Raw genomic sequence first — 26,374 nt, forward strand, 5'->3', positions numbered from 1 at the left:
GACAGTGGCTTAAAAAAATTCTAAGATAATCACAAATTTATTATGATGGATTTTAAAGTTAAATGTGGTGAAGTAGGAAAATCTGTGACCTAACAGAATACAAGAATCTGGATTTAAACAACCTAGTTTATGTAACTGAAAAGAAAAACAAAAGAAGAAAATTAATTTAGGGTCAGGATCAACACAAACAATGCCTAACATCAAACAAAACCAAAACCACCCCCCACACAATAGATTGCTTAGGTTGTCCTCATACCACTGGAAAAACAGAAAGCTGTCTGGTAAAGCAACTAAAAAGGTAACAATACAAAGTACATTTTCAAGAAAAATCTGACAGATATTTTTCTGTAAAACAAAAAGGAGAAAAAAAAAACCCCAACTAAAATGTCTAGTATATGAAGACAAAAATAAAACACTAGGCCAAAGAAACAGGATGTGGTAAAAACCTGTGTTTAGACTACTTGTTGCATTTGGGGAGGAAGGCAATTTGAGGAACCACAGGCTGTTCAGCCTCACCTGGCCCTTTGGAAAGATCATGGAGCACATCCTCCTGGATTCCATTTTCAATGACAAAAAAAGACCAAGAGGCGACCAGGAGCATTCAACTTAAATTCACTACCAGCATTTTATGACAAAATTACTGTCTCTGTGGATCAGACTGACTTCAGCATGGCCTTTGATATCATCTCCCACAGGACCCTCCTCCAGCAGCAGAGAGAGTTCAGGCTAGATAAATGGACTGTTTGTTGGGCTGAAAATGAGCTGCATTACCAGTCTCAATGCCAGTGATCAAAGGCTTGATGCCTGGCTGGCAGGTTGCAATGGGCAGAGTACTTCAGAGATTACTGATATTTTATCCCAAATGTCTTCAACATCTTAATGGCATGGACCATGGCAGACAGCATTCACTCAGTAAATTTGTGGACAACACTAATGTTGGGAGAGTGGCTGGGACAAAAAATGGCAGACTGATTCCAGAGACTCTTCAGTAAACTTGAGGTTTGAGACTGCAGAAGCCTTGGAAGGCTGAAGAAATGCAAGTTCTGGACCCTGGGCCGACTAGCTGCATTTCTCAGTACAGGTTAGGAAGGAAATTGGTAGTGTATTTAATCTGGCAGCTTATAAGGCAAGCCGTAGCACTGGCCTATATTAGGACTGTGAACAAGCACGTGAAGTTATTTCATTATCCTCATCTAGATTGTGCTGATGAGGCCACATCTTCTCCATGTGATGCCACATCTTCTCCATGTGATTGTGCTCTGACCCATCTCTCTGAGGGTCCCTGAACCCATACTGAGCTGAGGAAGAAGGAAGTAGCCAGCAGCCAGTGTAGAACTACTAAGTTATTTAGAGACCTAGAGCACATGTCCTGAACAGAGAGGCTGTGGGAAATCTCCTTGTTTTAAACTGACAAACAGGAGGCTAAGGGCCAGTCTAACAAAGACCTACAGCTATTTGTGGAAGAATTAAAAAGATGATAGAGGTAAATGCTCCTCTGTAGTGCCACACAATATAAAAAGGACAGCGGTGACAAGCTGAAAGTTGATGTTACTGACTGGGCATCACAGAAAACCTTTTACAGTAGGTGGTGGTGCAGGACTGCACCTGGTCCCCTGGTCAGCTGTGGGATCTCCATCTTTTGAGTTTTCCAAAGCTGTTGCTGATCCATGACATGGACTAAGCCCATGACAACTGTAATGCTGGACTAGATAACTGTCAGAGGTCCCTTTAACCCCTCTTTTCTGCAGAGAATGTCTACAAAGCACCAACCTGAAAAAGTGTAATCCGGTCTGTAAGCCTGTCCTCCGTCTCTTCTACCAAACCAACAGTGGGGATGTTTCCTTCAACAGACTCCAGCTGTCTGGTGAGTTCCTGGTAATCTTCATCCAGATGCATCCAGGTCTACAAGCACAAATTATCCATGTATATGGTGAATCTGGGTATCTAAAAATTTTATTACTTTTTTATTTTTTTGATCTGAAATCCTACAGCTAGCTCCAGGTTGTGAAAGTACTGAAATAACAGTACAAATGTCCACTGAACCAGTAAAGAGACACCATCCCTGTGCCAAGCTCAACTTTTGGTAAGAACACATGGATAAAACTGTCATGCTCTCCTCAACCAGCTAAAGCTAAGCAGCTCTTGATACTTAGAGGAACACAACTTGTGCCACCTGAGGGTCACAACAGTTAAACAGAAAGGACTGCATGTAGTCTATCAGTGCTTTGTGTGTATGACAAAATGGACTGAGGCTTATTAATTCTGTCCAAGCACAGGAAATCAGCATTACAGAATATCCTGGTGATTGATCCCAATGGAAGTATAGAGAAGGCCACAGACATTCTTACCTCTAGAACGTATTCCAGCTCCACTCCTCGTTTATGACCCAGCTTTAACACAGCTGAAGCTCGTGTCATTATCTCTGAATGTGACTGAGTTTCTTTCAAGAGGGCAAGACTACTCATCTTTCTAAAAAGTGTTTCTGTCAGGATCATGTGAGACTCCAACCCTTGAAAATATTCCTGAAAAATTTGGATGTGAGGGAGAGGGAGAATAGAAAAGAGAAAGTGCAATTGTTACTCAATTTATTTCTACTAAAAGAACATTTTAAGAGATAAGCAGTACAATCAAGTATCTACACAGAATTAGGTAAACCTTTCACTTCACAACATTTCACAAAATCCAGCGTAATTTAAAGAGGACAATGGTCTGTTCAAAGAAAGGAGTCAGTCATTCTTTCCACACAAATTCCATCCTGACCCTCATTCCAAAAAAAACCCCAGCTCAAATCAGAGAAACAACCCCAAAAAATTCTGCATAATGAAAATGTGGAAAGTACTTGTCCTATTTGTGGGTGCTATCACCAGATGTAAATTTCTGTTAAAAATAAATGGAGTGATGGATGAAATTGCTATTTAACACGACAAGACAATACTAGGAACTTGTTATTAGAGTAGTGAAGAAAATGCAATCTATCTGGGTTCACCTTCAACAAAGCATTTGAAACTCAGTCTGTCAGAACAGTTCACTGGCTCCAATTTAAAACTGGCCCACTATTCTGAAAAGCTCCTGAATCTTTAGGAACAGATGGCTAGCAATTTGCTCTTCAGAAGTGTCCCGGTTTTGGCTGGGATAGAGTTAATTTTCTTCTTAGTAGCTGGTACAGCACTGTGTTCTGGCTTTACTATGGGAATAATGTTGAGGACACAGTGGTGTTTTGTTTGTTGCTGAGTAGTGTTTACCCCAAGTCAAGGACTTATCAGTTCCCCTTGTTCTGCCAGTGAGGAGGTGTGTGAGGAGCCTGGAGGCAGCATGGTCAGGAAAGCTGACCTGAAGAGGCCAAAGGGATATCCTATACAATAAAGCATCATGTTCAGTGTATAAACTGGGGGGAGCTGTCTGGAAGCTGCTGATGTCTGCTTGGGGACAGGTTGGCTATTGGTCAGGAGGTGGTGAACAACTGTATTTTACATAATTTATTGTTTCTCTTGTGTTTATTTCTCTCTCTCTCCTTTCCATTGCAGTTATATTTACTATTTATATTATTTTTATAATTAGTGCTATTAGTATTAATATTCATCTCTCAACCCACAAGGCTTGCCTTTTCTTTCTGATTCTCCTTCTCCCTAAGGAAGGAACACATAAGGAGGAAGCAGCTGTGCGGTTCTTAATTTCCCATTGGGGCTAAACCATGACAACAATCTTACAGTCATCACTAGTCCTGTAAAAAATCCTGGTTTCTTACCTTATGTTTTTCAAGCAGCGACTGAACCTCTTCCTTGGAAGAGACAATCATTTTCTGGTCACCAGCCATTTTTTCTTGGCCTGTTTCTACCAGGTCAGCCAGGTCCTGCAAAGCCCGTTCGTACTGCCTCTTAAGAGCCATATTCTGATTCAGATCACTCCTCCTGGATCCAATGATCATCAGCAGCTCATCATACTTATCCTGGGGGGCAAAGGGCAGCAGTGGTGATTCTCACTTCACACCTTACATGTCTTTCTAGAAGCAACTTTACTGTGCCTGTACTCTCTGAATACTAGCAGAATAACACTTATTTCCAACTCAAAAAGAGTTTGCAGATATACTGACTTCATTGATAAATTAACTCATCACTTAAAGACAGAAAATACAAGCAAGACTTGCAAGTCTTCAAAGTACATGCACTTGGGGAAAAAAAACCCAGCAGAATACTAAATACATACTAAATGTTAGTACTTATGTAGTAGTTAAGTATTTAATAATACATGCTAAAATGCCTTTAAATCCCTTCTTCTAAACTGCCTTATGAACAATAAAAAGACGCATTCCTTTGATATCACAGGTGAGAAAGGTAATAGGATGGACAGGTATAGGATGGAACTAGTGAACTATACCTGGATCTTAGACAACTCTTGTACAGAGGGTTGGTCAATCTGTAGCTTGTCTACACGCTTCTTTAATTCATTGATTCCAGCGTCTAGTTCCTTTAAACCTTCCTCTGCCTGCAGTATGACCTGTACATGAAAATTACATTGCTTAGTTTTAAGTTTCAATAACAGTAGCGGGCCTATTCACATTCTTTTCTGCTTGTAGTAATAATCACACCTTCAAAGTGCTGAAATTTTAAATGCTATGGAGGATGCTATGAAGGAAACGTATTCATTAAAAGTTGGGAGAGCCCAGTCTTTTCTTAAAGTTAAATAAGCTTATCATCATTACCTTTTAATAACAAGTTCTTTTAGTATCATATAAAATACTATGTTTAGTGTTTTTTATACCAAACATTGCTATGAATTTCCATGCTTTCAACTATATAGTAGAGGCCCCAAATTTTTTTTTAATGTAATGATGTCATTTAAGAATTTTTTTTATTAACAGTCATATCTGAGCACCAAGCAAACAACCATCACAGCAGAACCCATGTATGAAAGCAGAGAGCTGTGTGTAATTCCCTTTCAAGTCTGGAATGGGACCAGAATTACTGTCAAGGAAAAAGATTTGTACCTCCCCTTTCGCATTTGGAAAATTACAACTTAAGAACACAGATTGGTATCTGCAAGTGTCTGAAGGTGATGAGTTTTTCCAGTGGAAGCTACAAGCTTCCCTAGGTCTCTGCTGAAGTAAAACATGCAGATTACAACAAAGTTAAAAGCGTGAGGTAGATTCCTGTACTTAAAGTCATTTGATGAGGCCCTTTCTTGGCAGCTTCCTATCCAAATAGTTTTCAACTATGTATGTGAAGTAGAACTCCTACCTATCAGTAGCATGGAGTTTGCACAATACAGTCACTAAACTTCCACTTCCTGCAACTGAAGTCACCAGGCTGATTAAGGGCCTTATTTCTACTTTCCTAATCACATATTGAACAAGCAGCAATGGTTTTAAATTTGAATGTCTTATCAGCCAAGGGAGATTTTCTGAAACAACAGTTTCACTTGCTTTTGTTACCACATTGTTTTCCTAGCTAGTAATTACTTTAATCATATTGCTATTTAATTTTTGCCAATGTTTGGTATCATGAAAGATAGAAAAGAAAGACACAGTGTGACTTCTCTTTTTCATACAGGAGTCATAAACTCCTTCAAAAATTGAATGTCAGGTATGTGAAGTCCAGTACTTCTGTTTAACTGTTTACCATTCAGTCACCCACTGGCACCAGACTCCACCAATAAAAAAATCTACAAAAAGTAGCCCTTAGCATACTTCATTCATTTTTCTCACTGGCAAAACAGAAACAAGAAAACAGGATATACTTTTTCATATAAATAATTAATTAATCATGAGGCCATTCCTGATAAAAAGTAACAATTACTGCCTTAAATTAAAATGAGTAACGTTAAAGACATCACTATAAACCAGTGAACAGGAAAGTACCTTTGGTTCTTAATAAAGTTCAATAGTCAAACAATTTAGCAAAACTCTTCATTGAAGTTTTCTTTTTTTCAAATACTGCCCAGTATAAACATAACTAGGTACTAGGTCAGCTGGGGAGATGAGAGAGACACTTCTGCTAGGGTTTTTTTTTTTGTTATTGTGCCTTTTTGTTTTATTTACTTATATATGTGTAGTACACTCCTGGACACGCTCATTTTCCTATACGTCACGTGAACTTGTTTCTTCTCCCATTTAAAGCAACTGTTCTCTAGAATCCTCTTATACTTTGGATAAAAACTTTACCTCTTCCCCTCTCCCCAAGTGACACATACGTAGTAGTACCTGCATTTGTTCTGTTTCTGGTCTGTCAGCTGCCTCTGCTAATTTCTGTAGAACCAAGTATTTGTTATCGGCCACTGATGTAAACATGAGCTTCAGATCATTCTACAGGAGACAAAACCAACAAATTAGAGCCAGTTGCAGTACAAAACAACTGGAAAATATTCCATGTTTCAAAAAGCTTAAAGCATTAACTATTACATGGTAGCACTACAGCATAAAAACTATTCAAAAAGCACCATAATTAGCCAATGCAAAAAAATTAACTTTGATGAAAATCCAGTTATGTAAGTTAAGAGCTAAAGTGACTCATATTTAAAACGTATCTCGGGAATGCACTTCTACTTTTGCCTTCCAATTAAATAATTAATTACCAAGAGTCATTACCTCCATGGAACAAAAACATTCTAGTGCAGTTTATTCAATCACATATGATTGTAAACAAGCTTGGTTTTACTTTTTAAGGCAAGTTTTTTTAATGACAAACTTGAGTAAATATAACACATAATTAAACAAGGCCTCTACATATTACAGGGCTAACCACAAGCTAAAACTTTCAGAATATTTTATCAGAACAGACACATAAATAGTACTTAATTTTGCTGAAACACAACCAATTATCTTTCTCTTGCATTTTTCTCAACAGAAAATTATCAGCACATTTTTCTGAGACTTTCAGCATTACACAAGAAGTCTATTAATGATTTAGTATTTATTTTTACATTCAGTAATTATTTTAAATACTGAAAATCTCTAAGAATAATTCAATGAATTCTGATCAGCCTTGCTGTCATCAGCAAATGGAAGTCTTTCATTGAAAAATGGGAAACTGCAGAGAAAAGATTATGGAGTTTGAAAGGAAATCTAGTAGTAACAATCTAAGAAAAGATGACCCTAATCTAAAGACACGAGAAATGTATTTTTTAATGGGGTTTTTAATTAAAAATAAACCATACTGAAGGGCTTCATATATTAATGATAATGATAATAATAGGAAATAAGGTAGAGACCAAGTAAGATCTGAAAGCATTTCTGAACTCTGAAAAGTTTTCTGAAAGTGCATGTTCCTCCACTTATCAGCATTTTTTCATACTTCCACAACACAGACTTCCTTTTATGTAAGACATGAGGGTGAGACAGTACGGAAAGATTATCACTTTACAGTAATTGCATGAGCTGTAGAAGCCTTCTAGGAGAGAGTTTAAATTTCGAATAATTATTAGGACATCAAATTTTGCATAGCCTGAGAAGTTTGATCTTTCAGTAAAAAAACCCTGTGACAACCTTGTTCTTTTGATTTGGTACCAAACATTCACAGCTTTTATATTCCATTTGCCACACACCTCTGTTAATTTCATCACCTCATACCTTGAATGTGATGATTTGCTGGAGCCGCCCTTTCATCTGGTGGCATCTCTGGTTCACCACTGACTCCAGTAAGGTCAGTCTTCTCAGGAGACAATCCAAAGTGTTTTCTATAATAACCCTCTTATCACTACCGTCAGGAAACAGCTGAGCAAACAAATTCTTGTTCTTCTCCACTTCTTCTGTTATGTCTTTGATTTCTTTGGCAAGAGACTAATTTTGTAGAAAAACAGAAGTGACAATGAGACATTCTGGAAAGTAGGCAAACATTGTCATAACCACTGTCAATTTTGCAATGATTTAGTGAATTTTTCACATTGTTGCTATACACACACTAGAAAAAAGATGGCAGCTACAGTAATCTGATAGTAAAAGAGATTCCATGCCCCAAGGAAACAAGTGCTGGAACAAAATGATGTAAAGACACAGAAACATCTAGGCTGGATTTAAAGTCTTCTAGTTCAACCCTCCTGAAGTAAATACGGACATGTTCAACTACATCAGGATGCTCAGAGCCCTCTCAAGCCTGAATTTGAATGCTTCCAGGGATGGGATATCCACCATCTCTCTGGGCAAACTGCTCCAACATTTCCACACTCTCATTCTGAAAAACTTCTTCCTTGTATCTTGTCTGCATCTATCCTCTTCAGTTGAAAACAGTTATTCCTTTGTCCTATTCCCTCTCTCTCTCTTTCTCCCCCCACCACTCAATTCTTTCCATCTCCCTCATCCCTAATTAATGTTGATGAACTTGAACTGTTTCTATATCCCAGAGCATCCCTCCCTCTTTTACATTTTGTTTCAATTTCGACAATGTGGTGTTTGATAATACTTAGAAAAGATGTTAAACAAAAGAAAGAGTCTGTGCTTTCTGCAACATTCTCAACGTGGTCAACTGCAGAGTGCTGCAGTTACATAGAGATTTTGTCAGCAACATGTCACTTATCCAGGATTCTAACACTTTTGCACTAAAATGCACACTTTTTGGCAATTAAAAGGAAGTACTACTCATGGATTCCTTACCTCTTGCTTGCAGACATAGTTTTCTGTTTCCTCCTCTGGCAACAGAGCTGTAGCAACAAAGACTTGCTCTTCCACACCATCCAGCCACATGGAGGTGGCAGTGACACCATCATACAGCTTCTGTTCAAGATGCAAGGTCTCCTCCACCCGTCCAGCCTGGGCAAAGAAACCAGAGAACTCCAACAATTTCACTGTTAATGGGGCTTTGCCGTAGGACTGGTGTAAAGACAACTGAAATTACCTCAGATGAGACATCTTCAAAGGCCTGGTTCAATTCAACCAATACTGGTGACACTAAGGATTTATCTTCATCCTGTGCCTCCTCCTTACATAAAGACATTCCAGGTATTAGTCTTTTCGGTCTGCTATAAAGCTGCTGAGAGAGAAGCAATAATTAGGATGCATCTACCATATTTAGGACACAAAATTCAGCTGCACAGATTCCCTACTGACTGAGGATAACACCTGCTAACACTCATGGTCCTCCCACAAATGCTCCATGTCATGAATATTTTGTATAAATATTGCTCAACAGGAGGTCTACTAGAAATGCAGGATAAATGCTTGCAGCCAGAATTAAAAATTACTAGTTTTACCAAAAATATAATCAATTACTGTTTAATTAATATAAGGTATTTAGAACTTTGGAAGCTGATTAATGGAGTGTTATACAAAGAAGAGTGGATTTGGGTCTATAAACAATACAATGGAAGACATATGTTAATATAGTCTTTGGTTTGTCCCCAGTTTAATTCAGTAGAAATACCGTGCCTGAAATTCCTTACCCACTAAGATCAAGAATAGAATGTAACCAATAAATTCAAACTGAAAATAACAGTCTTCCTCTAAGCTGCTGCCAGAGTACTGATCAATTCCAGAGGGACGATTTGTGACAAAATTATCCTGAGCTACCTAAGTAGATCAACATTTTGTCTGAGCTCCTTCTTCCTTTCTAGTTCATTAACCTGATAGTAGTGCAATTCAAATCACTTTGAACATGAGCAGTGCTGGTGCCAATATTTAACAGCTTTTAAAGGTGTCACAAAAATAAAATGTTCCATATCTCATTAACTACAGCACCTTAACGGATCTACATATTGTACCTCTTGTAACAACCACTTTCAAAGAGAAAATGGAAAGAGAAATTTTAAAAAGCTACCAGTTGTTCTTTTTCCAAAGTTTTCTGGAGCAGTCTCTGCTTGGTACTGAATTCCTGGTTTAGGCTTTCCCATTTCCTCTTCATCTGTTCTTCAGATGATGGCTTCTCACCTTCTAAGACCAATTCCTCAGAGAGTACATCAGGCTTCTCACTGAATCAGAAGATGCATAAAGGTTTAACAAATGCAAAAGTTATAACCATTTAAAGTTATAATTTTCCATTAGAAAATCCTACATTTAAATTAAATGCTAGTTTTTAAAGCTTTGACTTGTTGGTTTTGGCTTTGTTTTTCTGATAATAAGATGAAGGCTGGTTTGAATAGCAAGAAGTTCTCATCTGATGAAATAAAATGTACTTTCTAAAAGACTGTTTAGAATTGCAAGTACCCGAAATAAGTAAAAAATCCCCAAACCAGACTGAATATATATTACACTGAAATGCAACCTATAAAGAGATTTTAGTTCAAAGCATGAATTAAAATAAATATCTCATCTGACTCCTTCCTCACCTCTTTTCTCAAAATGGCAGACATTTTATTGCAGGACAAGCATATGAGTTTAGCTTTGCTAAACAGTTAATCACATTCAGAATTTTCTGTTTGGTGGGGTTTGTTTGTTTTGCTTGTTTTGTTTTTGATTTTTTTTTTTTTTAAATTTCTACAGCACACAATCACTTGACAGAAGGAAGTCTCAGACAGGAGACTGGTTAAGTACTTTCTGGCATTAGAATTAAGGCTTCAAAGGAAAAAATACTTGCTAATTGCACGAAAAATAAAATTAGGCAAAGAGTATCTCATCTGGGAAGATCTGGTTATAATGGCAATACCAATGTTTGAGTGCTGGTCCATAAAGTTACAGATACTGATCCACTTCTTGTCTAATGAGTCTCACTAGACTTTAATTTTAGTGCAATTTCTGCTAATAAGGATAAAGGGCATTTCTAAATGCTGAAGGTGATCAATTACCACAAAAAATTTTGTGTAACTGTATTATCAGACCCCTGAATTATAAACCAGGACTCCAATAGCCTCGGTGGTGTATAAAAATGAAACCACAAAAATTAGAGGATTATGAGCAGAAGAGGGATGTAAGCACAGGGAGGACAAAGCACAGCCATAGAAATTTACTTTTTGGAGCAACATATGAAAGCACACCTTATAGACAGGCCTTCAGCAGAGCTTTGCTGCGTTAGGATCTCTCCTCCACGGCATGCTACTGATCGAAGCAGATTCTTCTGCTCTTCTAGCTCCTGCTCCAGCTCCTAGCACAGCAAGTTACAAAAACCAGAACAAATCTCAAACAGACTGGTTTTGCCTTGGAAGGACATGTCTACCTTGTTTAACTGTCATGCAAAGTTAGCTGAGCTACTTCTGAAATAGCTTGCTTGAACACCTGAAGTGGTCCAAAATCCCCAGACAGGGACACAGAAAAATTGGGTACATAAACTGGATTACTGAAGTAATTACTGAATACAATGCAGTTTCTGGAACCTACCCTAGTGAGAAAATCTTCAAATCATTCAACACAATGTGTCATGTAATATGCGTATCTTTGCTTGTATAAAGACGAAGTTCTTATTTTGAGTATTATCTTTTCTTCTTAGAGTAACTTAAAGGCTTGATCCAATTTTATTCTACCGATGGACAAAACAAGTATAGAGTGATAACGTGAACTGACCATGGTTACCCAGGAAGTCTAGCCTGCCTGACTGTTACAGATATAAGACAGGGAACTCAGATGCATCATTACAAAAGCAGTGAGTAAGAAACACTGTAAAAATTAAAATTCCAGAGGAAATTTTAACAAGAGTTGCCCAGCTATAGTATTAAGTGCAATCTAAAGATGGGAGTAAAAGAAATGCAAAACACCAACTTTCTGTTGCTGCAGGGTACTCTGCTGCTGCTGTGAGCGAGTAGTTCTTGCTTGTGCCAGCCATTCTTGAACACTGGGGCTTTGTGAGGAAACGAAGTCCAGATCACTCTCCTCCTTTTCTTGTAAAGACCCCTGCTTTAAAAAAGAGACATTAAGATTTAAGAAGTCTCTTACATTGTTAGAGAGCAGGCAGGTTCAGCTCATCTATGCAAAATCTCTCAAGTTGCTGGCTCATGTAAATCCTGAAGTGTGCAATTACTTTAGATTTCTGACTTCTACTGGTTTTTGGTTACCAGCAAGAAAAGCATCCCTAAAAATATAAAAATAAACATAAATCATCGCACTTAGCAGAATCAGAGACCACATGTCAGAGACCTTGGAATGATATGTTTCTAAAGATTGTTCTGCTCCTAAAAACCAGCTTTGATTTGTAAAGGAGGGTGCAGCTTTACCTGGCAATGCAGGGATTCAGTGACTTTTTTCAGCCAGTTTTTTTATCTAATTAAAACAATTTTTTTGTCTAATTGAAAAGGAGAAAATTCTGGTTGTCATTCTGGTCAATATTTATTTATCAGTAAGTACATAACTCTATGTTCAGCAGAAACACACTGGGTAAACAGCAGATGACATGATATGAACAGCAGAGAAAGTGAGATCAAACCACAGAATGTTAGAACAGCACAGCAAAAGCAACAGATCTTTCCATTCATATTTCTATCATGTTTTTCCAACATGAGTGATTAGACAGGCTTTCTGTGTAAGCAATGCAAAAAGAACAACTGCCTTAATAGCTCAAAAAAAAAAGTTTTATCAACTTCTTAGCTTCCAAAGTCTATGTTGGCTGTAAGTTTGAATAATTTTAGCAGCCAGTGTATCCAAATGTAAGTATTTTAACATACTTTATGTTAAAGACAGACTTGTAGGTCTTGGCCTTATGTTAAAGACAGACTTTTAGGTCTGGCTACTTAGATGTACACATCTCTCTGGATTTATTTACTATTACCTGCAGTCATATGATGACTGTAGAGCTTGCACCTTTTTGGTTTTTTTTAAAGCTTCAAGATCTAAAGCTAGAGCTTAATACCTCTCCCATTTTGTCTATGTATTCCATTTTTGTAGGATTCATATTACGCCCATGATTCAGCTTTTATTCTAAATAGATTAAGACTGCCAAATTGTCCCACAATGGGCTCTCCAAAACACAGACCCTCTGCCTTCCAGACGTTTCAAATCAGACAGGGAGCAGCACGGCAGAAGGTGGGTCTGGAAATCCTACCTGCCTCACTCACCTGGTGCTCCTTATCCTAACAACTGAGATGAACCTTTGCCACCAGTGACCCTGGCACCAGCCACTGAAACAGCAGTTTTGCTAAGTAGTAGAAGGTGAGGTGTAATATTTTAATTTTGAGGGATGATGAGTGTACTGAAGTTGAAAGGACTGATAACTGTTAGAGGATGTAAACTGTTGGAGGAGCAAAACAAGCATGAAGTACCTGGTGCTAAAAAGAACCATTAGCCCCTGCTCTATGAAATAACTTTTTTTTACTATGGTTTCAGTTTGCAGGTAAACTCTTTATAGGAACAAGTTTCTAGAAAAGCTGACTGAGATGGAGTGTGAACAATGTTATTGCAGAATGTCAGACTGGGCAAAGAAAATAGTATGTGAGAAGTAAGGAAGGTCTGGAATTACAGCTCTTCTATTACAAGTTAGGAAACAGGCAATCTTTCTGTAATTTGTTGGAGGGGAAATCTGCCTAATTTTATATACTCTAGGGACTATAGCTATTCAACTTGTGAATTTCTTTAGAGAATAGTATCTAGCTCTTTGTATTTGAGCAGGCTGGTTGATTTCAGTTACATTTTGGGTCTCCAAGTCACCTTTTCTCTATCACTAGTGATGTTCATTAACTAAAATCAGAAGAAAACTGAAATTGTTCCAAGAAAGTCAGAGAATCTCACACTGACTCCTGAAAAGCCTTGTGCACAGGAGTAACAGACAGGCTGAAATATAGTTTAAGGAAAATATAGCTCAGTCTTTATAACAGTCTTTCAGTGCCACTTGGGAGGTTTCTTCTTTTGGGAGGAGGCTGGTCTACACCTCTGGGCAATTACAAGGTTATCAGAACATCTGGAGACATGTAAAAGTCTGAGGTTTTTACATGCATGAACAAAAATGCTGTTAGCTTCGAATGTTCCTCAAGGCTAGTACTTGCATTGGATAGAATTTGGGGCATCTGATGCTCTTGGCCTCAGTCCTCAGTGTTTGGAAAATGACATTATAGAACTTCTCATTTGAAAAAAATTGCTCAGTGAAGATTAGAAGATGTTATACTGCCTATGTCTATTTTCTTACATGATCTGCAAAAGAAAGGCTTGAAATTCATAAAGAAACTTGAGTCTTGCCTTCATGCACCATCTTAAATGATTCGTATTCTCCATCTGGAAATTACTGGATTGTTGTTTTAGATATTAGAAGATCATCCAAAAATCTCTGTTAAGAGTTTAAGTAAACTAAATCACACCACTGCATTTTAAAATATTTTGAAATTTAGCAAACAACTCTGTGATGCCTTTTCACTTCAGAGGTAATATGAGAACAAAGTATCAGGTGCCTACATGGTGTTGATAACTTTTCATTTGTCTAGTCATGAGGTTTAGTAAGCAATAAAAACTCTGAAGCTACTTCATCTTAGAGGCAATAGGAACAAATATCTGGAGGTTTCCTTCCTTTTTTATTTCTCTATTTTTCTGAAATTATGTGAAGTTTTAAAGCTATGCAATTGCTTTGGACTAAAAATAGTTCTTAGAACATCAAGTGACTTTTCAAGCTAACCTCTCAGTAGACTTTAAGCTGCATTACAAGCCAGAAATCTTTGAAGCTTATCATGTTTAATTTGCACAGCAAAGCCAAGAAAAGAAGTAAAAGAAAAGGGGGGGAGGGAGTCACAGCAGGGCAAACAAATTCAAAACCAGTCAGTCACATTACATAGTTGGGTTTCTTGTATGTATTCGGTTCTCCACATGCTAGTTTGACCTAAAGAATGACCAAAAGCAACTGTTAAATACAATGAATTAGTGGCAATGAGCAGACCAAGATGCTAAAAGTAAAAATCTAGGGCAAGACTGAAGTTAAACAGATTTTTTGCTTATATAATATTTTCTTTGGTATAATAATGCCATCATTAAAAAATGTTTCCTTACGTCATCTGTTCACTCTGTTGTGCACACTGTGAAGAAGCACATATTTAGGATTATTCCTTGGCTGGGGAGAGTAATCCTGCCCCAGACCATACACAATCTAAACAGACTGGAAACAGGAATAGACTATATCCAGACCAAGCTAATCATCTACCTGTTTTATTATTGTTCTTTCAGTGAAGATAATGACGTTAGGATAGTTTTACCATAAAACCATGTTAACTCGAAAACTACCAACTAAAGCTTTCTAGACAGTTCTTTATTTTGGAGCTGTAATTCCATTTACTGACTAAAGATGAATAACTCAAACTGTATCAGTGCAACACACTCACTCTTTTTCCCAGTTGCATAAAATTGCTATGAAATCCCCAAACTCCTGCCCACCATGAAAACAGCTGGAAGGAGGCACTCACCCGAATGTTGATCTGTTTGTCATGGAGCACTTTCTGCAGCTCCAGAAGGCTGCCCTTCAGTGTCCTGAGCTTCACAGCCAGCTGCTCTGCCTCGTCCTTGGTGTGAGCCTTCCCTTCCATAAGCAAGTTCTCGTTGTGCACAGACAACTCTGACAAGGCTACCACCTTCTGTTCTATTTCAACCAACATGTTCTGGAGCAGCAAAAACAGAGACCCAAATTCATACATTTTCCAGCACTTGTCACGTTTTCAGGCAAGACGACCTGTGGCCTACCTCACCCGTTGCCAAATTAAGAGATACTCAGATTATCATTGCTTTGCCTTCCAGTCCCATTCAGAGTTCTTTAGAATATGCTTGCAAATGTTTGTATTTGCCATTTCAGTTTGCAACCTTTTTCAAAAGAAGGAAATGAAAAAGTTTCTTGAAACAAATAATTTGTTGTAGAGGAGATGCTCTTTATTTGCATATTAAAGGTAAGGATGGCTAAGAAGCTGGACTGACATCCATTAATGACAAGAAATGAAGCACGCAGCCAGAGTTACTTCTTTCCTCTTCTTTCATTTACGTGTAGTCAAGTGCTTCCTACCTCCTCCTGTGTGTTCTCTGGCTGTGTTGATAAGCTTCTCTTCTCACTATTTGCTTTTTCTGATTGGTGCATGACGGACTTAAGGATTTCTGTATAATCCTCTTTAGTCTAAAGAGAGACTTAAAGTGACAAATCTCTGGTATGTTTATTCTCAAAAGCTACTTCCCTGACATTCCATTAACCATTCATATATTAGAGACATCATGCGTATTTTGATCTCCCAGATTCAATGCTCAAACAAGTCTTGCTCAAAAACCTAGCCTGACATCAAATGCTTTTGCTTTTATAGCAACTGTCAAGAATGAATTTAGAAATATTTCTCCTGAAGGAATATGTGCAGAATAAGATCAGCAGAGTCTCTAAAAAGTGGAAAAAATATATAAAATTCACTGCATTAAGATTTTAAGAAGCAGCAAAAGAACAGCAGTACTAACTTTTCCACAAAGTTAACTTTTCTTTTTGAGTTTCCCACAGACTATATTAAAAAATACTGCTTTGTTAAAGTTCATAGGGTTTATCTACATCCAACAAAGATCTCTCCAGAACAGGTGATGAAAGAACACTTGAGGCTAAGCTGACTAAAAATTTAAATGATGAAGTGTTGTCAGTGAAAATTCTTCAGACTTGCATGAAAAGTAACTCCCATTCATTCTAAAATAATTGAGATCCTCATTCTTTAATAAGAAAAGGTGTCATTTGTCCATCGGTCTCTTGTCCCCTTTGTAATTTTAATTATAATGATCATATAATTCTAAATGATCATTTAAAATAGAAAATTCCCCCTAATTTGAGAACCTGCGTGTTATGAATGATCTAAGTCTTGTTAATAGAAGTATTAGCAAAAACTCTTATTGCAGCAACATGTCTTTCCTTGGTTGTTTTGGTATTCTGAGTTGACTAATATTCAAGCCATAAAACTGGTAAACATGGATGATTATCCTTTATTTTTGCATACATGTGAGGATTATTCCTGAAGAAAACACAGCACTATCCCAGTCATCACTACCAGTGCCAGTATGTTCTTCAGCTGGAAAAGGACATGTAGGAAAGTACACTGCAGATGTTTTCACACCTATCAGGTGAGCTGTTCAACAATTTCAGCTTGAGGGGAGCAAAAACAGTAAGGGAAGCAAACACACACAACGCCTTTAAAGCTAAACAAAACTACATCAGAAAGATGTGGGACTTCAAATCTTTCTGCAGTCAGGACATTTTGTTTTCCTACTGCTATATTCACATGGACTTTCTGAAGTGCTGTTTGTAATCCTTAATGAGAAAGAACAGGCCATATTTTGTTTCACAAATCTTTGAAGAAGCTTACCAAGCATATAAAAGATGCTAAAGAGCTCAGAAACTTCTCCACAAATATGCTGGCTCCTTCAACTCAATAACTGCCATAGTGTTTTACCTGACAGTCCACCAGCTGCGCTTCCATGTCCATGGGTTCCTCAGCAGGAAGCAGAGCAGTGTCCAGCGTTGCCCGGGTACTGAGCAGCCAGTGGTCAAGCTCATCAGCCTCACAGCGGTACCTCTGAAGAGCCTGCTCCTGCCGCTGCTCTTCCAGCTGCTCATTCAGCTTTTCCTACAGGTACAAATTGTATCGTACTTTTCAGGAGAAATAAACCATAACAGTCACCTCAAAAAAGTTGTTCCTCTCTACTTTGCACAAATCCCACGCAGGATTTCTAAGCCACAGTAAGACTTATCTTTTACAAAATATTATTTCTTTCAATTGATGAGTTTATTTTTCTGATGACTGAAATTCTGAATTTCAGTTCAGCCACTTTATTTCTACTTTCTCCAGTAGAATTCTGCTATTACAGCTTTCTAAAGGTGAAGTCTATTCTGTCTCCTTTTGCTGCTCTCCTGTGGGTTTCCCCCCACACTGATTCAGTTTCCTCTATTAGTACAGCACTGTTTGCTTAGGGAGAAAGATGCACATGGAGAAAAGGAATACACGGAGCTGAGAATGGTTTGCAGGGAAAGGAGAGCAACTTTGCCTTTTTTGGCAGCAGGTTTTTAGGCAGCTTTATCATCTCTCAAGAGAGGCACAAGAGGAGTCCTTCAAGGACCAAAGTACGGGTGGGCCCTTGATACAGCCCGGCTGCTGCATCAGCATCACAGCAACACATACACTGCGGTGTCGCAATGAAGTAGAGGGGACTCAGTTTCTTCACGCAGGAAAAGCCAATTCTTTATTCAAACAATTCATTTTTATGCAGTTTTCAGAGACTAGTGCCACACCCCAATTGCCTAGTGCCAATTTTTTGCCACTCAGTTCATTGGTTAAAAGGTGTATTTGGGTGTACGTGCTAAGACTCTCTCTTTTACGCAGTAGTTTACGTATTTCTTCGTGCATTCTCATGGGACAGATCTGTTTTTTATGTAAGTGCAAACTTACCTTCCCTACTAAAATAGGTTGTTGTGTTAACCACCCTCGTTTTTCCTTACGGGTCCTGCTAGCTTAGACTAGCAGGACCTAAACCATATTTTACAAGACTTGTCTTTCATAATATCTCTGTCTGCAACACCCCAGGTCCATCCATCAGCTCACCCATCCACTGGAAAGACAGGGAGTGATCACCAAATCTAGTTCACCCTTTAATTGTTCCATATGGATTTGAAAACTGGGTGAACAGCTGCAGCCAGGGGACAGTGATCAGTGGCACTAAGTCTAGTGAATGGCCAGTAATGAGCCTCAACAAGTTTGCTGATGGCACAAAATGGGAGGAGTGGCTGATAGGCAGAGGGCTATTCTGCCATCTAGATGGACCCTGAAAGGCTATAACAATGAGCTGACCTGACAGCAAGAAAGGAAAGTGTGAAGCCCTGTACCTGCAGGGGAGCAATCCCATGCATCAGTACAGGCTGGAGGCCAAACAGATGGGAAGCAGCTTGGCAGAAAAGAACCAGGGGGTCCTGGTGGACACCAGGTTGAACATGATTCAGCAATGGGGAAGAGAAGTCCAGTGGTGCTTGGGGCTGATTTAGGAGTGTTCTCACCAGGATGAGGTAGGTGATCCTGCCCCTCTACTTAACACTGGTGAGTCCACACCTGGAGTACTGTGTCTTGTTCTGTGCTCCCTGATACAGGAGAGATACTGAGTTCTGGAGACAATAGAGGGGATTTTGTGAGTAAGAAAACAAACAGGATGCTCAGGGCATACTTAGTTGTATCAGATAATGTGAAACCTAAGCATGGTGCAAATATTATGAAACGAGGGGAAAAGATTGTATTGGATCTGGCTAGGATGGAGTTAACTTCACTGCAGTCTGTACAGTGCTTTGCAGCTGTGGTTAAATCTGTGCTGATAACACAGCCATGTTATGGCTCCTGCTGAGCACAGCATAAAGGCTTTCTATCTGCCCCTCACAAAGGCCAATGGGCTGGGCTGGGCAGAAGGCTGGGAGAGGAGATAGCCAGGACAGCGAATCTGAACTGACCGAAGGGATACTCCACACCAGATGAGATCATGCTCATCAATAAAAGCCCAGGGAAAGGGAGGGAAGGCCTTTGTGGTTATGGTGTTTGTCTTCCCAAGAAACACATGCAGAGCTTTCCAGGAAAGTAGCTAAACATCTGCCTGCTGATTGGGTAGTAGTGAATAAGTTCCTCACTCCCTGCTTGCATGCACAGCTTTTCCTTACCCTGTTTAAGCTGTCATTATCTTGATCCATTAGTCTTTTTGTCTGCTGTCTATTTTTAACCCATCTCAGGAGAGAGGAGTGAGGGTGGGTAGCTGCTGGCAGGGTCAACCTACAACCTTTTATACAGAAATTCAGACTCAAATGTTCAGGACAACTTCCTCACACAGAGAAGAGTTTGCACAGCTTTTCTGCATGCTCAATTTCAATAAAAAATTAAATATTGCTGTTAGAATAATTTAAAGAATAATGATAGTTGGTAGATGTCCTAAATACTCCAGGCCTGAACAGTTCTCAAATGCTAGTTACGTAAATTAAGAACACTATTATCAGTCCACACCCTCAACTGCAAAATATTTTCATTACCTGTTTTATCTTTATTTTTACATTTACTTCCCCACGGTATTCTGGAAGATTTTTTTCTGTGCAATCAGAGCTATGAATTACACAGGTTAAATTACTGAATGGTGTCTACATACCATATGTATTTCCTAGCCAGGATTATTAGGGAATACTTGTGTTATAGTGTCAGAGTTAAGAGTAATATATTTGACTTATGCTTTACCTTAAAATTATTTGTTAGCATTTCTTAACTACTACCAAGATGTTTGTTAGATCCTGTATGGGGTGCAAGCAATAAACAGCTAGACACCCTATTCTACAACCTCTTATTTTTAATTAAAAGCTATTTTTCTTCTGGGAAGGAAAAGCTTAGCACAACTTTATGATTTTAAGACTAACAAAGATATTTTCTAATGATCTGTTCACTGTCCCAGGTGACTGGGCAGAACTGAAGCAGGTGAAGCACCCTGAGACTCTCCTGTAATCCAGTGTCCTGGTTTAACCCCAGCTGGGAGCTAAGCACCACACCTTAGATCCACACAGCCAATTCTCACTCTGCTTCTCTGAATCAACTGATGATGGAAAATACGAAGGCAGTGGTTGCTGTGTTTGTGAATTCACTGCTGCAATTCTCAACAGTACAGAAATAAAGCTGCCCTGTAGTGTTCAAAGTAGCCAAACTGTAACCAGTTTTAGCATGATTGAATGTTCTCACCTGTATAATATACAGCAACATTCCCATTTGTGAAGGGCTTGTAAAAATCTCCTTAGTATTAAAGGAGTTTTGGTAAAGTTGATAGGCAAAGAAATAAAGGGGTGCATCTTCCATGAAAAAAAGTTTGCATGTAAATCACTACGAAGATGAGTGTAGACAACACAAAGATTTGGAAGAGGAGCCGTTTCTTGTTTTAAGTTTTCCCTCTTCTCTTGTCTCGCAGCTTGAAGAGGTGACTCCTCAAAAGTTTACTGTAGACACTGTGGCTTTTAATATCTGCACTTCATTTATACACACATACACAAATATATATATAGAGAGAGTGCATATATATATATACACATCCATATGGATGTATATATAGCCAGAAGAAACTCAGAGCATATATAATATATGCATGTTCCAAGTTCTTTCTCGCTGCTTATCATTTACCATTAAGATAAGGGGCTTGCTAAAAAAAGAATGGTAATTTATTACTGAAAGGAATTGTGAGAAAGACGCAGAAATGAAAACTGCTTTTCTTTTTTTTTTTTATGGTGACTAAAACTATTGGTGATGTTTTTTCTTGTACCTCTAATAGCTGTCGTTTTCCCGATGCCTTCATTCGGATTGTGGCCATTCTTTCTGCCAAGACAGTGAGGGTGGACTGCAGTGCCATTTGATCAGCACCTTCTGCATCCAGCGGTTCTGAAACAAGCTCCTGGGCCAATGATGTCTGAAGCTCACTGATTTCTTCTTGCAACATTAAAATCTCATCCATCAAAGCCTATTTAGAAAAGAGAGCAGAGAATGCATTTGCTTCATTTGCCAGCAAGAAGGAAGTATTTCATGAGACATAGACTAAATACAAAATTCAAGACAACTATCCCAGGGGAGCACCAGGAACACAGAGTAGAGCAGAGTTATCACTACCAGTGTGCCAGAGACAGTATTCCATAAGGACTGAGTCCTGCTTTTAGATGCTTGAGTTAGGATAGTGTATCAGACTTAATTACATATTGAATTTCAAACATATCACAAGGAATTATTTTGGACATTGGAAATTTATTCTTCCAATATATTATCTGTAGGGCATTCTAGTACTCGTAGTAAAGATAAGTAAGTGAGCAAGTAAGTGAGCAAGTAAGTGAGTGTGTGTTTGTAGAGAGAAAAACAGGGGCATGTTTTAGCTTACAATGAACATCCAGCAACAGATGCCAATATTCAGAGATTTATTCCATGGTGCAAAATAACTTCCTACTTTTATCCTATGAACCAGTTTTCAAGATACCTATAAAAGAATGGTATCACACATCTATTGCTGGATGTTCCTTGTCCACTCAGAAAGTTTTAGGTTGGAAGCTAAAACATGCCCTTATTTGTCTCTCACAAACACACACTCATTATCTGGCCACACCAGATAGGCCCAAGCAATCATATAGAAGGTTTAGGTGATTAAAACTTAGACATATGTCAGATGCATTACTTAATAAAGTATTCTCTTATTATTCAGATCATTATTTCTTGAGACTTCCCTTGGAGGGAATTTTTGTGTGCTTTTGGTATGTTTTGTTTAACAAGGCGAAAAATTTATTTTGATCAATATACAATGCATCAGTATTGGTTATGATCTTAGTAAATTTGGCAACACTGTAAGTATTCTTCAGCAAGGATGCTGAAGAACAGTATGTATAGCTATCACTGGAAACAATCTTGGACAAAAGCATTTGCTCAAATTTTCGATTGGACTCTTATGATCTACTTCTTTCGAGAAGGCTCCTTATTAGAAGAATCCCCATTACACCACCTTTAGAACAGCAGGAAGGACAGAAAGGCAAGACATACAGTTAACAGAGAAGGTTCATGTAATAAATGCATATGTTTGAGGTATCCAGCCATGAAGAAAGTTACTGTCTAAAAAACAGAAGAAAAGATATGCAGGCAATGTGCACTCTCCCTCTCCTCACATGTAAGATTTTACCTGATGTTCAGCCATCTGGCTCTCTGGGCTTTTGGCCGGTTCCAAACTCTCATTTAGTTTGATTTCAGTGGTTTCCATTTTCGTGGATATAGACTGGAGTGTGTCCTGATACTTCTGTTGACGCTCAAGAGCTTCATAGAGTGTGCGCTGCTTTTCACTGATCTGCAGAAGAGAGGAAGGTATAAATTCTGACCTCTGACACAGGATTTGCTGTTTAGTCTGCTTCACATTTCCCTAAGCTTAAGAGACTAAAGCAGAAAAACTTGCAACAAGTTTTCAGGAGTATAAATTGCAATGCAAGACACCCATATTAAAAATAGTAATTTACTTAAATTTCATTGTAAAATTCTAGGTTCTGCTGCTTAGAAGAAATGGATATTAATAAAGCAGGGAAAACCTATGCACATTCTCACACATTATCTTAGATTTCATGCACCCAAACATGGATGTGCACTATTTCCCAGACACATAGTTCTTAATATCCCATAACAGCTATGGCACCTCTGAAAGGAATTAAAATTATAGCATGTGATCAAGACTCTGACCATTTTCATAAATCACTGAATGATTATGCTGAAAACGTATAGAGAAATATGTTGATTCAGTATTTGGAGAAACCAGATTCTTAGGCCTTTTTTGCCTGCTCATCCAGCATGATTGGCTATCCCTACTAGATTATGGAATAATCTGTCAATAGCCAATATTTCTGAAGCCAACTATCGGTTTTAATGGTTCTTATTTTTATTAATGGAGGTCCATCTTACACAAGCTTTCAAACAAAGAACAAAAATAGTATTTTACCACTAACAGTTCAAGTTACCATCTGGAAACCAAAAACCTCAGAGAAGAATATTAGCTGAGCCAGTTATTTAAATTTTACTCCTTACAAGGTAGCCAACTATTTTGAAGTCTCCAGATGCAAACTTACCACATTTTTCAGTGTTTCCCAAGAACGCTGCAAATCATCCAATTTGGCACTAGCAGATGATTCTAAGCCTGGTTCGAAGAACTCCTGGGTGGCTGAGGTGCTGGGTTGAATTTTAGCAGCTTCTGTCTGCAACTGTTCAGCAGATAAGGCTTGGTAATAAGCAATGTCCTACAAGCACGAAGTACATTATTGCACTTTCAAAGAGAAAGACACTGCATACTATCCCTCCCATAGTGCCCCTCCGCATATGTCCATTAAAATAAAGCCCACAAACCAAAACCACCTGGAAACCTCTTAATAACACAGTAAGTCAATATTTAACTGTAGCAGACTGAGCATGTTTTGGACCTTCATTATGAGGAAGATTTTGGACACATTTTTTTCATGTTCAAATTAGCTAGGAGGTACAGAAGGCAACTGTGGCAATCATGGAAAGGCTGGGAGGGGAAGTGCTATAAATGGGAGTGTTGTTCCAGCATCATTACAACTACACATGGGGGGAAAACCCATCACAAAAGACAGACAATGGTACTGTAGGTGGCAAATACCATCCTAATGAACACTATCACAGAGAGAGCTGCAGAAGAACCTAAAAGGAATATGCTGAAAGACTGGTAAATGAGGCAAGAATGAGCATGAAGCATCAGCTCACTGTAAGCTTTCAAACAAAGAGGGAGCCTCAACTAACTTATAAAAGATATTGAGAAAAGGGACCAAAGGGGACCAAAAGGGACCAAAATGACCATTTGCCCATTGCTACAGAAATGGGCAAATGTTCAAACCACCAATGAAAATTCACAGTGGAATTATTTCTCACCAGAAGTTCTATACTTAGAGTATGGAGGATTCTTCAGCTGTTGCAGATGACAACTGAAAACATCTACAGAAAATGCAGAATTAAGGAAACAAGTACAGTATCTATACTTAGGTCAGGAAAGCAGACTTGATGACAAGAATTATTTAAAACTGAAACCACATATGAGAGTTAGCACCACATTATTTGGGAGGTGAAAAATGCTACCTCAAGGGAGGGTGCAAAGCAGACAGAACCAGGCTCTTCTCATTGGTGCCCACTGACAGCAACAGAGGCAATGGGCACAAACTGACGCACAGGAGATTCTCTCTGAATACCAAGAAACATTTTATTCTGACAGGGTGACTGAGCACTGGGACAGGTTGCCCTGGGAAGCTGCAGGGTCTTCATCCTTAGAGATATTCATAATCAACCTTAATATAGTCCTGGACAACCTGCTGTACATGGCCCAGCCTAACAAAGGGTGTTGGGCCAGATGATCCCTGGAGGTCCCTTCAACCTCAACCACTCTGTGGCTCTTTAGAGATATATAAAAGTTAGGTACTGAACAAGACTAATTCTGAGGTACTGGAGCTCAAAGTATAAGAAAGATCCTAATTTGGAACAGAATGCAAATACATTATCTAATACTGTATGTGAATAAAATCAGACAGGCTCTGGAAGTGCACAGAAACCATATCACTCCCATAAAACTGTCTGAAAGTGCACCTCCAATGAGGTACTTCTTTAGAGAAAATAATTGGGAAACTTGAAAAATTTAGTGATAAAATTGCTACAATGTCTGGGAGCCAGCATGGAATAGGTAACAGCTTAGTACAGCATTTCAGAATTTTTCACTCTTACCACAAGTGATCTTTGCATGTAATGGTGAAAAATTGCACCAGTGGAGGCAACTTCTCATTTTACCTTGCCTGCAGCTACTCTCCATTTCCTTGCAAGTCCCCTCTCAAGATCAATGCTTCTTTGACCTCTTAATATGGTTTTCAGAATAAAGGGCTTGTTTTCACAGAAAGGGAAAAGCAATCCCTTCCCCATCTTTTCAACTGCTTTCTGGAGTATACAACATAGCAGCTTCTCTTTGGCAGAGCTTTCACATGATGACAGCAGGAATCCAGATGTTCACGCAAATAAAAGATTTTGTTGCCCCTATAGAGGACCCAACAGCCCATGGCTGTTCTTATGACGAGTAGCCAATGAACATTAGCCAAGCTTTGTTGTTAGATGCAGGGGCAAAAGGGTGTGTTTGGATTATGTAAGATATGTAACAAGGGCTGGTGCACCCCAGATGAGTATCCGTAAGGGCAAGAGTAAGAATCCTTAAGTAGGCTGTGTACAAGGAGATAGAAAGGCATTTAACGGTGACCCACTGCATAAGACTAGAATCACAGGATCAGCTGTGGCCTACAGGGCATGGTGCCAGCACTTCAGCTTTTCCAGTTCAACTGCTCTGCACTGCGTATCAGCAAACCAAGTTTTAAAAAGTGTGTCAAATTTTAATTGATTACATCTTTGAGTAAGTGCAGAGATTTAGCACCGAAGGATTCTCATTCAGTACTACAGCACAGATTGTCTGGTTTTGCTAAACATCAAAATTAACTGCATTTTAGGACTGTTAACATAATATTTTTATACATTATTAAATTCCTCAGTGATTCAAACATTAACATCTTTATAGTTGCTGGCACCCTGTTGTTTTTAGAGGAGTTTCAGAAAAAACACATTTTTTAACTTATGATAGTGCTAGAATTATCACTTTCTTGTATTTCTGGCCTTGTATTAATCTATTTCAATACATAATCCCAATATTTCACTAATGAGCAGTTGCCACTTGTTTCATATTTTCACTACTTGTTAGAAATGTAAATAAAGTGTATAGATGTCTGAATTAAGACTAGCTATGTTTCATCATTTAGAGATGCTAGGAAAATGATGAAACACTATAGGGTGTTAATCGGGATGAATTAAAAAGCAGTCTTAACACATAACCTTTCCTTCCCCAACTGCCTCTTCAGAAGAGTTTTCAATTTTTTTCCAAACTAAACTCATGTTATTCTTCACTTTCTAGAGTTTCTGTTCACATTTTTTTTTCTGGTAGTTTGCTGGTGATCTTCCGGTGAGAAATTAGTTCTTAACTCTGGCTACTTTTTAAAACAAAATATTT

At 38.5% G+C, this 26,374-nt stretch overlaps 1 protein-coding gene across 13 annotated transcripts in view; it reads right to left on the reverse strand.

Moving 5' to 3' along the window:
* The window catches only part of SYNE1 (spectrin repeat containing nuclear envelope protein 1), a 294,687-nt gene that overhangs the window by 74,382 nt on the left and 193,931 nt on the right, over window positions 1–26,374 (reverse strand). For 7 of the 13 annotated variants that reach the window (XM_063390127.1, XM_063390126.1, XM_063390124.1 and 4 more), the window contains 16 exons: window positions 23,400–23,567; window positions 22,472–22,633; window positions 21,083–21,277; window positions 17,218–17,391; window positions 15,223–15,414; window positions 11,612–11,746; window positions 10,894–11,000; window positions 9,741–9,891; window positions 8,823–8,957; window positions 8,582–8,737; window positions 7,562–7,771; window positions 6,197–6,298; window positions 4,375–4,494; window positions 3,746–3,946; window positions 2,349–2,522; window positions 1,771–1,902 (listed from right to left, as the gene is read on the reverse strand). In XM_063390127.1, coding sequence (XP_063246197.1) covers window positions 1,771–1,902; window positions 2,349–2,522; window positions 3,746–3,946; window positions 4,375–4,494; window positions 6,197–6,298; window positions 7,562–7,771; window positions 8,582–8,737; window positions 8,823–8,957; window positions 9,741–9,891; window positions 10,894–11,000; window positions 11,612–11,746; window positions 15,223–15,414; window positions 17,218–17,391; window positions 21,083–21,277; window positions 22,472–22,633; window positions 23,400–23,567 — 2,514 coding nt within the window. The remainder of the gene's footprint in view (window positions 1–1,770; window positions 1,903–2,348; window positions 2,523–3,745; window positions 3,947–4,374; window positions 4,495–6,196; window positions 6,299–7,561; window positions 7,772–8,581; window positions 8,738–8,822; window positions 8,958–9,740; window positions 9,892–10,893; window positions 11,001–11,611; window positions 11,747–15,222; window positions 15,415–17,217; window positions 17,392–21,082; window positions 21,278–22,471; window positions 22,634–23,399; window positions 23,568–26,374) is intronic. The other 6 variants (XM_063390128.1, XM_063390123.1, XM_063390131.1 and 3 more) reach the window with 3 other exon arrangements.

The sequence above is a fragment of the Prinia subflava genome, chromosome 2 (genome assembly GCF_021018805.1).
Source record: "Prinia subflava isolate CZ2003 ecotype Zambia chromosome 2, Cam_Psub_1.2, whole genome shotgun sequence".
NCBI classification, from domain to species: domain Eukaryota; kingdom Metazoa; phylum Chordata; class Aves; order Passeriformes; family Cisticolidae; genus Prinia; species Prinia subflava.